The sequence below is a fragment of the Mastomys coucha genome, unplaced genomic scaffold (assembly GCF_008632895.1).
Source record: "Mastomys coucha isolate ucsf_1 unplaced genomic scaffold, UCSF_Mcou_1 pScaffold23, whole genome shotgun sequence".
NCBI lineage: Eukaryota > Metazoa > Chordata > Mammalia > Rodentia > Muridae > Mastomys > Mastomys coucha.
In genome coordinates this window covers 104339885-104350515 of record NW_022196906.1, presented here as the reverse complement: position 1 = coordinate 104350515, position 10631 = coordinate 104339885, and the positions used below count along the sequence as shown (strand labels likewise).

General features: G+C 46.9%; 1 protein-coding gene across 1 annotated transcript; it reads right to left on the bottom strand.

The window, feature by feature from the left end:
* Positions 1-202: 202 nt before the first annotated feature.
* On the bottom strand, positions 203-3445 carry LOC116073049 (neutrophilic granule protein-like). The gene is made up of 4 exons (XM_031344722.1): positions 3269-3445; positions 2377-2478; positions 1497-1583; positions 203-926 (listed from the first exon to the last, which is right to left on the bottom strand). Exons 1-4 carry the CDS (start codon positions 3443-3445, stop codon positions 783-785), a joined length of 510 nt encoding a protein of 169 aa, XP_031200582.1. The 3' UTR covers positions 203-782.
* Positions 3446-10631: the final 7186 nt, after the last annotated feature.

Below are 10631 nucleotides of genomic sequence, written 5' to 3'. Positions count from 1 at the left end.
GTAAGTCCTGGGATTGAATTCAGGTTGTCCAGTTTGGTGGCTAGTGCCCCTACCCATTGAGCCATCTAGCTGGCCCCTCACTTCTCTATGGTCCCCCTTCTCTGGCCTCGCAGTGTCTGGATCTCCTCAGCCTCAACCCAGAGCCTGACACACTTGTCTCCTCACTCATTCTACCTCCTGCGCATCATTCATCCACATCCTCTTTAATCTCAGAAGCATTTTATTGAACCTCTCATATAGGCCTCCCAAGGTGATCTGACCACACCCCACCCACCTGCCACCTCCCGGATAAGGGGTCTGGGTATGTAAAGGGGTATTTGGTGTCCCAGTGACTAAGCAGAGAGCAGGGGTCTACAGGGTTTTATCCTCCCAGGATGCCAGGAACACATCATTGAAAAATTCATTCTACAGCCACCTGCAACTGGCCCAGGAGGCCCAGCTGTGAATAGATACAGTGTCATCTGGCTGGGGACACAGAACGTAATACCAGTGTGGTTTGAGGATTACTAGTGAACAGATGTGGGAAGGACTTTGGTTCTGGGAGAATGGGGAGGCTTCCCGCTGGAGAGGACTTTTGAGCTTGGGCCTTGAAGAATCAATAAGAGTTTCCGATAGAGGGTAAGGCAGGAAAGCCCAGCACATGGAAGCAAATGGACAAAGGTATGGATGTTCTGGGAAGTGCAGGAAGGAGGGGCAGGTCCCGAAAGCAGCAGGGGGAGATGGGTAGTGGAGGTAAAGAGGAGGTCTTAGTTAGCTGCAGCGCCTCCCTCCTCTTTCCAAACCTAGAAATTATTCAGGATGTTGCCGATGATATCATACTTGGCATCTTCATAAATGTTCCTGATGTGAGGGGGCAGACCTTCGAACTTGTCCTTTTCGGAGACATCTTCGAACTTGTCCTTTTCGGAGACATCTTCGGACTTGTCCTTTTTGGAGACATAGTGCTTGTCATTAAAACTGGTCATCTGGGTACCACTGTGGGAAAGATACTGGACAGTCACCACCATCACAGTAGAGAGAGTCCTTCCCCAACCTGCCTGTGGTCTTTCCCTCAAGACAGAAGTGAGGCAACAGGCATGATGAGTCAGGGAGGCCTGGCTTCTATCCATGGGAGGCCAGAGGACACGAGCAGATCTGGGTTAGGGGGAGGTAGGCTTCCATAGGCCATCTTGAGACCAGAAATGCAATGTCCCAGAGCCCCAGAGTCTCCTCTAGAACTCTTCCCTAACAATGGGAAGATCTAAGCCATACTGACACAGGACATGCCACTCTGTTGAAGCACTTGCCAGAAAAGGCTTCGTTTTCAGATGAAGACTCTGGGTATGCAGCAACTCAGTGTCTCCCAGAGCCCAGGAGAGAGGCCAGCACGAGGGGAGACCAGCACGAGGAGAGACCAGCACAAGGGGAGACCAGCACGAGGGGATGGTTAACCCCAGGATCCGGCGGCCTCTGTGCTGAGAGGCCTGGAGTGGACATGAAGCAGTAAAGCTACTCACCTCTCGATTGCAATCCCTGTCACAGGTCAAGGTCAAGGAGGTTATCTGCCGCCTTCTGAAGAATCTCCCTGTGCAGTTTCTCACCTCCTGTAGGTGAATGGGACAAGAGCTGGAGGCACCTGGCCACATTTCTGGAAAGAGGCAGGGACTGTCCTCAAACCAGAGATACAAGCCAGACCCAGAAAAGAGTGGCTGGGAGGGACAGATGCACAGCCATTAGTATAAACAACAGACATGCACACAAACGATGACAGGAGAGGTAACCATAGGTAACCATGCCCAGAGAAAACTGTGTCTGTTGAAGATTGTGGGTGAAGACACGTCAACAGCCAATGCCTTGAGTTATGAGTCAGTAAGTTTAACCATTACTTTAAATGTGAGTGGTAAAAAGAACATCTTTAAAATATTACTTTTCTGGTTCTGTCTTTGAACAGCAACATCTCTAGATGGACTACGGATACTTTTACTTTGTCATTTCGCTTTTTTTTTTTTTTTTTTTTTTTTTTTTTTTTGGTAGCCTCAGGTACATGCTGAATAAGACTTTGTTGCTGAGCCACCTACTGCTGTTGAGTTATTGCAGTAACTTATAGTAAGAAAGGTATTGAAGAGAGTCTTTTTTTTTCATTGATTACTTGGGTTATGTAAGAGTAGTGTCTCCAGAAGTTAGAGAGCAGATGAGAAAGTCAACTTTCTCCACCACATGGGTCCCAGGATTCCTCCAATCCACCAAACCATCTCTGGGCCCAAACATCTGATTTTGAAAAAGGCTTCAACATTACAACTGCTGGTGAAGTGGCTAGGTGACAAGGAAGAAGGCAAAAGAAGAGGGAGCTCCTCTCCCTCCAGGAGGCTGCCTGGGAGCTAGAAGAAGGTGACTCACCCCATCATCCAGGAAGTCGCAGTCTTTAGGCTGTCTCCCCTGGGTGGAAGTGCACACCGTCTCTTTAATCCTGAACTGGAGTGGGATATTGGTAGCGGGGTTCTAAAGAAGCAACAGAGAACTCATGACCATCTTTCTCCTACATGTTAGGGAACAAAGCAGCACAGAGGGGTCACGTGATACTGCCTGCAACAGTCTGGTCCAAGTCTGCCCTGTCCACCAAAATTAGGGGCTTATTAAATGGCCATAACAAAGACCTACAGGTTAAAGCCACTGGTGGTCCATGCCTGAATCTCACCATTCAGACTGGGACAGGCAGATCTCTGTGAGTTCAAGGCCAGTCTGATCTACATAGCAAGTTCCAAGCCAGTTAGGGTGATGTAAATAAAAGGTTCAATCAGGTGTGGTCCCACGCACCTGTAATCTCAACCCTTGAGAGGTGGAGGCAGGAGAATCAGGAGTTCAAGGCCACCCTCAGCTACATAGCAAGTTCCATGTAGCCAGGGCTACATGACATTCAGTCTAAAAAACAGGAGAGGTTGTGATCTTCCCCACCAACAGTTATTGCGACACTCTTGTAACTGCCCCTCAGGACCCTCTTGTATAAAACAGAAACAAAAATCCCTTCTCTTCATGTCTCGTGCCAGGAGACAGGCTGAGAGGACAGACTTGTCCTACCTGTGAAGAGAAGTGGCTGGCCTAGAACTCATTACCTGGCTGAGACTAACCCTGCACTTTCCATCCTCCTGCATCCGTCTGTGGAGTACTGGGATTCAAATTCAGGCTTTCTTGCGTACAAGGCAGAAACTCTGCCAGCTGAGCTACATCCCCAGGGCCCAGGTAAGAGAAACCTACACTGCCTGGTTTGCAGACTTTGAGGGCAGATACTCACCTGGCTAGAAGGTGGAGTGGCACTTAGCAGGCGGAAGAGGGGTCCTCCTTGCTGCCCACTGTTGTACGCCTCTATGGCTCTATCAACAATATCCTCATATCTTAGCTGGCGAAGGGCCTCACAGGCAACCACAGCCAAGGCCACCACCAATACAAAGGTCTTCCACAGCCTTGCCATTGTCCCTGACACACTACCACTCTTGGCCCCTTTTATTTAGATGATATCGAGATTGCCTTGCCCAAGGACTGCTGGTGACATAAAGGCCTGGCGTCTCTCGAAAGAGGGCCCCTTCTTTACTTGGCTAGAGATCGATATTAGCCAATGTTATGAAACACTGTTGGCCAAGAAAGGCAAGAGGTTTGGGCAATAGACCAGGACATTAAGGTAAGTCCTAAGCTAGGAGCAAGGGACTTGTGGGCAGGCCAGGCGCCCCTGTTCACTCTGGGCCTCAGTGTCCCTGTCGACCCTCTCCAGACCTGCCCATTCACAGCTCGTATGTCTCTACCTGGCTCTTCTGCTTTGATCCCAAAATAGCTGCCCAGAACCCGTGGGCTCCAATATGAGTTCATCATCCAGGTTCACAAAGAGATGTTTTGAAGCCACCCTCAAGGTGATACCCACAATGTTAACTACATTTTTAAAACACATGAACTTTTTTTAAAAGATTTATTTATTTTCTGGGCGGTGGTGGCGCATGCCTTAAATCCCAGCACTTGGGAGGCAGAGGCTGGCGGATTTCTGAGTTTGAGGCCAGCCTGGTCTATAGAGTGAGTTCCAGGACAGCCAGAGCTATACAGAGAAACCCTGTCTCGAAAAAAAAAAAAGATTTATTTATTTATTTTATGTATATGAATACACACTGTAGCTGCACAGACAGTTGTGAGCCTTCATCTGGTTGTTGGAAATTGAATTTAGGATCTCTGCTCGCTCTGGTCGGCCCCACTCGGCCCCAGGCTAAAGATTTAAACATAAATACACGGTAGCTGTCTTCAGATGCACCAGAAGAGGGTGTCAGATCTCATTACAGATCGTTGTGAGCCATCATGTGGTTGCTGGGATTTGAACTCAGGACCTTTGGAAGAGCAATCAGTGCTCTTATGCTCTGAGCTATCTCACCAGCCCACATATGAACTTTTAAAACACTGAATGTCATCACTTCTTGGCCTTTAAATTTTGCTTATGGGCTGGGCATGGTGGCACAGATCTTCAAACCCAGTGTTTGGGAGACACAGCCAGGTGGATCTCTGTGAGTTCAAGGCCAGACTGGTTTTCAAAGTGAGTCTCAAGCCAGCCAGAGCTATATAGTAAGACCCAGTCTTTAAAAAATAAAAGTATGGTGTGGTAGTGCACATCTTCCATTCCAGCACTTGATAGGCAGAGGTGGGGGGGTATAAGCATTAGAGCTCTGAGGAAAAGGGATCGTAGCCGTTGGGAGCCAACCAAGAAACACTGCATAAATCATCTCACGAGAGATTTATTGGGAAAGACATGAGAAAATGGCTGCCTCTGCTGGGGGGAGGGGAGAAGCTGCAGAGAACTGAGCAGAAGGCAGGCTTTATTTTGAATTTCTTGGCAGTAGGGGGAGCTTTCCAGGGTGACCTAGAATTGGTGGGATTTTGTGACTTCACCTTGGGCAAGAACAGGGATTGGTGGGATTCTGTGGCCTGATCTTGAACTTTTTTCCCTTCATTCTCAAAGGGCTAGAGTTCTGGGGTGGGGCCTGGCTACTTGCACCGCCAGGCCCTTATTTCCAGAAGGTCTCTGTGAGTTCAAGACCAGCCTGGTCTACATAAGGAGTTCCAGGAAGACTACATAGTAAGTCCCTGTCTCAATAAATAAGTAAAATAAAATAAAATATTTATTAAATTTTATTATTTAGTATGTGTACATGCACACATAGCCATGACACAAGTATGGAAACCAGATTTATTTGGGAGGGGGTCTATTGAGCTGGCAGAATAGAGAGAAGAGGGAGGGAGAGAAGGGGAGGTTGACAGGAGGGAGGGACAGGGAGAATATGAGAGGAAGGGAGGGGGGGAGAGGGAGAGAGAGAGAGAGAAGCACAGGCCTTTGTGGCAGGGACTTTATAAAGGGTACACACTCTGGGTGACAGTGGAAATGTGTTGCATTTGGAGGCTGGTGATGCCGTGGCTGCCAGTGCTGGATGTCACTGAAGGCGGGCTGGAGGGGCACCTGGCTCCTAGCAGTTCTCTCTTCCATGTGGGTCCCAGGAGAAAGGTCAAGGCATCAGGCTTACGAATCAAATACCTTTACCTACCGGTCATCTCTGTATCAGTTATTCTTAGTCTTTTGGATAAGACCAAGAATAAAGCTTTGAAAAATTAAGACCTGACAACCCAGGCCCTCCAACCCCTCATAGAGTTCACATCCGCAGCCTCGCTCACTGTGCAAAGGGACCACATTCTTGTTTGTGGGTAGGTAGTTCCAGAAAGCAGCTTCAGAGAGAACCAGATAGGCTCTACCTTTCTGCTAGTGGGAATGGCTTTTAGCTTCCCAGCCATCCCATGGCTGAGGAGCCATTGTTCTCCTAAAAGAGATCAGAAAGCAGGTGACAAACCAGCCTGCCTCCATATTCGGCCTAAAAGCCATCTTATAGTAAAGACAGGCTAAGCTCATTACTGCATATGATTAGATGTCTGTTTCTCAAGGATTAGGCTAGGCCCCACCTGTAACCTCAACTGTGAATGGTTCTGCACTTCCTGGGCCAGGAAAAGGCTGACATATCTTTGTTTCAAAACGAACACTAACCATCTCGCAACCCTGCCTCTGTTTCAAAAGGTTATTTTGACCTCAAATTCAAGAACTTCTTGCCTTAGCTTCTTGAGTGAAGCATTGGTGATGGAATGTTATTTTATTGTGGGTTTTTTCTTTTTCTTTTTCTTTTTCTTTTTTTTTTTTTTGGTTTTTCAAGACAAGGTTTCTCTGTGTGGCCCTGGCTGTCCTGGAACTCACTCTGTAGACCAGGCTAGCCTCGAACTCAGAAATCTGACCGCCTCTGCCTCCCAAGTGCCGGGATCAAAGGCGTGTGCCACCATCGCCCAGCTTATTGTGGTTTTGATTTGCATTTTCCTAATGGTTAATTATTTTTAGCACTTTTTAAAATGTGTTTAGTGTCTGTCTGTCTGTCTTTAGTGAAATGCTCATCCAAATCCTTGTAAAGTTTCTCTTCTATTATTTCTATAATTAATCGATCAATTCATTTTTCACAGCTAGAGTTTAAGAGGAAAAAAAAAATAGGTCAGACAAATTGTAAATCCCAGCAACTGCCAGGAGAAGAAGGCTAAGAGGAAAACAGAAAACTATCCCTTTTGAGTTAGGGCCTGCAAGCTGCTGTAGAAAATATGTGTGGGCCGGGGGAGGGGAGGAGCCTTCAGAGGAAATACTGAGAAAGCTAGGGGGTCAGGGCAGACATGTTTAAGATTTGGGCTGGCGTCCAAAGAAGAGAATGGAAAGGGGAGCTGGAGAGATGGCTCAGTGGGTAAGAGCACCGACTGCTCTTCCGAAGGTCACGAGTTCAAATCCCAGCAACCACATGGTAGCTTACAACCACCCGTAATGAGATCTGATGCCCTCTTCTGAGGTGTCTGAAGACACCTACAGCGTACTTACATAATAAATAAATAAATTTTTAAAAAAGAGATGGAAAGGGGAAAGTTACACTTTTTGAGTTAGAATTTAGAAAAGTGAGCGTGTGGGAGCTGGAGAAATGGCTCAGTGGTTAAGCATCCTGGCTCTTGTTGAAGGTTTGGATTCTGCTGTAACTCTAGTTCTAGGGAAACCGGTGCTCTCTTCTGACCTCCTCAGGAACAGGAACACACGTGGTGCAGGCATACATGTAGGCAAAACGCATAGTGGTTTTGTTTTTTAAAGACATTAAGAAATTGCAAGCTGGACAGTGGTGGCGCACACCTTTAATCCCAGCACTTGGGAGGCAGAGACAGGTGGATTTCTGAGTTCGAAGCTAGCCTGGTCTACAGAGTCAGTTCCAGGACAGCCAGGGCTACACAGAGAAACCCTGTCTTAACCCCTGCTCTCCACAAAAAGGGGGAAAGTAGGCTTAGTACAGCTCTGTAAACAATTGCATGCCCTCCCATCTCCTTCCCTGTTTCCCCCCTCCCTTCTTCCCTCCCTCCCTCCCTTCCTTACTCCTTCCTTCTCTCCCTTCTTTTCTATTTTTTTCCTTCTTTCTTAAGATATGGAGTTTTGCTGTGTGACCCAGGCAGGGCTTTAATTTCTGGGCTCAGGTAATTTTCCTGCTTCCACCTCCTGTGTGACTGGGCTGTCAAAGAGTTCAACTGCACCGAGCTTGCACATTTTAAAATAGTTATTCAAAAACAAACAAACAAACAAAAAAATATAGTTATTCAAATTGTTCATAATTGTTTTAACACTAAATGTTTTATATTTCAGGTTTGGAGTGTTGACAGACCCCTGCAATCCCAGCACGTGGAAGGTGGAGGCAGGGGGATCAGTAGTTCAAGGACACCCGCAGGTACAGGTGTAACAAGAGACCCTGTTTTTGTATTGTTTTGTTTTGTGTTTAAAGACAGAAAGACCATAAAGTTCAGTGGGCAGAGAGGAGTGGAGGACCTGGGAGGATTTTGGAGCAGGGGAAATATAAGCAGAATATATTGTATATAAAATCTAATAAAGGGGCTGCAGGATGGCTCAGCAGTCAGGAGCATTCAATGCTCTTGCTGAGGACCCAGGTTCACCCCTAGAACCCACAAGGCATCTGACACCATCTTCTGGCTCCCAAGGGCATCTACATACACTCAGGCACACACATAAAATAGATAAATCTTTTTAAATTTTTAATTAAAAAGTATAAGATCTCCATTAGAGGAGAAGGATTCGGTAAAATCAAGGCTTTAGGGGTCAGAGATACAGCTCATTGGTGGAGCACTCACCTGGCATGTGCAGATGCCAGGTTATAACCCGCAGCACTGAAGAAAAAAGTCAAAGCTTTAGACTTAGTGGTGTCTGCAGATTTCTAAGCCATGGCTCTCCACAAGTCTGAGACACTCACGTGGCCTGTGAGAATGAAGAGAAGCTTAGTGATTAAGAGCTTTTGCTGCTCTTGCAGAGGACCCAGGTTCTCTGGGTCCTGTAAGGCTACAGAGCTAAAGAGAGGCTCAGTGGTCATGGGCATGTGCAGGAAAAGCACCCCTGTCCTCCAAAAGAAATTTGTCCACCTATGAACTTCAAAAGGCAGGTTCAGGGGGGTGCCCCCCACCCCAAATTCTGTATCCCCATCTATTCCCATGTAACATATATCAGGCCTAGCCAAAAGATTTCATAGGGGCTGCTGGACTGTGGAGAAAGACTCATTGAGCTCCCGCGGGCCCCTGGGAAGGCCCTTTTCCTTCTCAGGCCTCCCTCCTTTCTGTAATGTGCGGCTCTCCAGGAGGTGGACAGAGATTCCGGAAGCCTTGCTCAAGTGGTCTGAGCAAGGTGTGGTGCATGAAGCAAGTGGCTATGGCCACAGTGCTTGCATGAAGACATACCTGAGCGGTCTTTCCCCTACCCTGATGTCCTAAACCAGTGTGTGGACATGAGTTGTGCCATTATCCACAGGCAGAATGGCATCCCTGGGTCCATTTTTAGAGGTCTCCCAAGTAACCTCACCCCTGATCCAGTAGTGTTGGCACACCCATCAGATTATCCAACCTGCAAAGTCTGGTATGTCTGACTGAGCTACGGTTTGCTGCCTGGCACCAGACAGAAATGTGTGTGTGTGTGTGTGTGTGTGTGTGTGTGTGTGTGTGTGTGTGTAGAGGTGGAAAACAATCTTGAAGGCTCTGGAACCTGGAGGTCTTGTCTATCAGTGGTTTAAATTTACAACTGTGTTCTAGGCATGAAAGGGATAAATCCCCTGTTGTTTTCTTCCATGTGGATATATAAGTACAAAAGCATCCCTTATCCCCAAATGAAACAATCCTTTTATAAAAAAAAAAAAGTTGAAAAAAACAAAACAAAAAAAACCCCAAAAAACAAAAAATGGATTTTTGGGGTTGGGTGGAATGATTAAGTGGTAAGGACCCTTCCTACAAACCTGACAACCCAGGTTTGATCCTCAGGACCCACACAGTGGAAGGAAAGAACTGAGTCTGGCAAGTTGTTCCCTGACCTCCACACATGGACCGTGGCTTGCACCATTAAATAAACAAACACGGGATGTCATAGGAATTCCACTGAGAAGCTAAGCAAGGTAGTCCCTGCGATTTCAGCTCTCAGGAAGTGGAGGTAGGTAAGATCATCCGAGTTAAAGGACATCCTTTGCTACATACCAAGTTGAGACTGGCCTAGGCTAGGCAAGACTCTGTGTTAAAATGAAAAACAAAAAAAGACTCTTGCTTGCCGAGTCCACTGCTCCAGTTCCGTTCCTGGGACCCATATGGTGGAAGGAGAGAGCCAGCTTCCTCAAGTTGTCCACCAGCCTCCACACTGAGGCTGTGATACGTACAGACAGCCCGGCCCCCACATATACATACGAAGAAAACATAATTCAAAATATAAACTGAAAAGAAAAGAAAGGCTGGGCAGTGGTGGTGCACGCCTTTAATCCCAGCACTTGGGAGGCAGAGGCAGACAGATTTCTGAGTTTGAGGCCAGCCTGGTCTACAAACTGAGTTCCAGGACACCTAGGGATATACAGAGAAACCCTGTCTCAGAAAAAAAAAAAAAAAAAAAAAAAAGGAAAGAAAGAAGGAAAGAAAAGAAAAATAAAATAAAAAGGAAGCTCAACTAGACATATTTTGGAATCTGCTGGGCTTTTTTGTACAGGATTGGAAGCCTGTAGTCAAGGTCCGGCAATACTATGGCCTTTGCACCATCTTCTGGCCGAGTGACACTAGGTGCCAGGATCACATTCGGCTCCCGATAGGCCTCCTCAAAGGTACTTGAAAATCTCCTGTGTTGGGATCTTTTCCAGGGAAAAGTGCCCAACATTCTTTAGTTTTTTGAAAACAGGCCCAGGACCATCTGAAAGGAAGAGGGGCAGAGAGGAGTGGCTCCTTTGTTCCCCACCGGGGCAAGTCCAACCTCCTTTTGGGTGTAAGGAAGAAGTCTTTCTCCCAAACTGCAAGAACCTGGATGATGGCTGGAAAGGAAGCAATGCAAGGTGGGTCCCGCTTTGCCAAGTTTGAGACCAGGAGAGTCTCCATAACAAACAAACAAACAAAAAAGTTTAATGTAGCTGTACTATGAAAGTAACTTATTCATGACCAGGACTGTTGTTATTAACTGAATCATTGTTGATGTGTTGGAGTGGCGGGTCTCGTCAGAACATACCACACTAGGCCCAAACAGTTCCACGTGTAAGAGGTTTAACTGAGAGGGA

Bases quoted from the DNA above. Each gene is read 5' to 3' on its own strand.
- LOC116073049 (XM_031344722.1), bottom strand. From the start codon at position 3,445: ATGGCAAGGCTGTGGAAGACCTTTGTATTGGTGGTGGCCTTGGCTGTG. The intron at 2,479-3,268 runs GTGAGTATCTGC...TTGCTTCTTTAG, and splicing joins CCACTCCACCTTCTAGCCAG to AACCCCGCTACCAATATCCC. The intron at 927-1,496 runs GTGAGTAGCTTT...GTCTCCAAAAAG, and splicing joins ACAGGGATTGCAATCGAGAG to GACAAGTCCGAAGATGTCTC.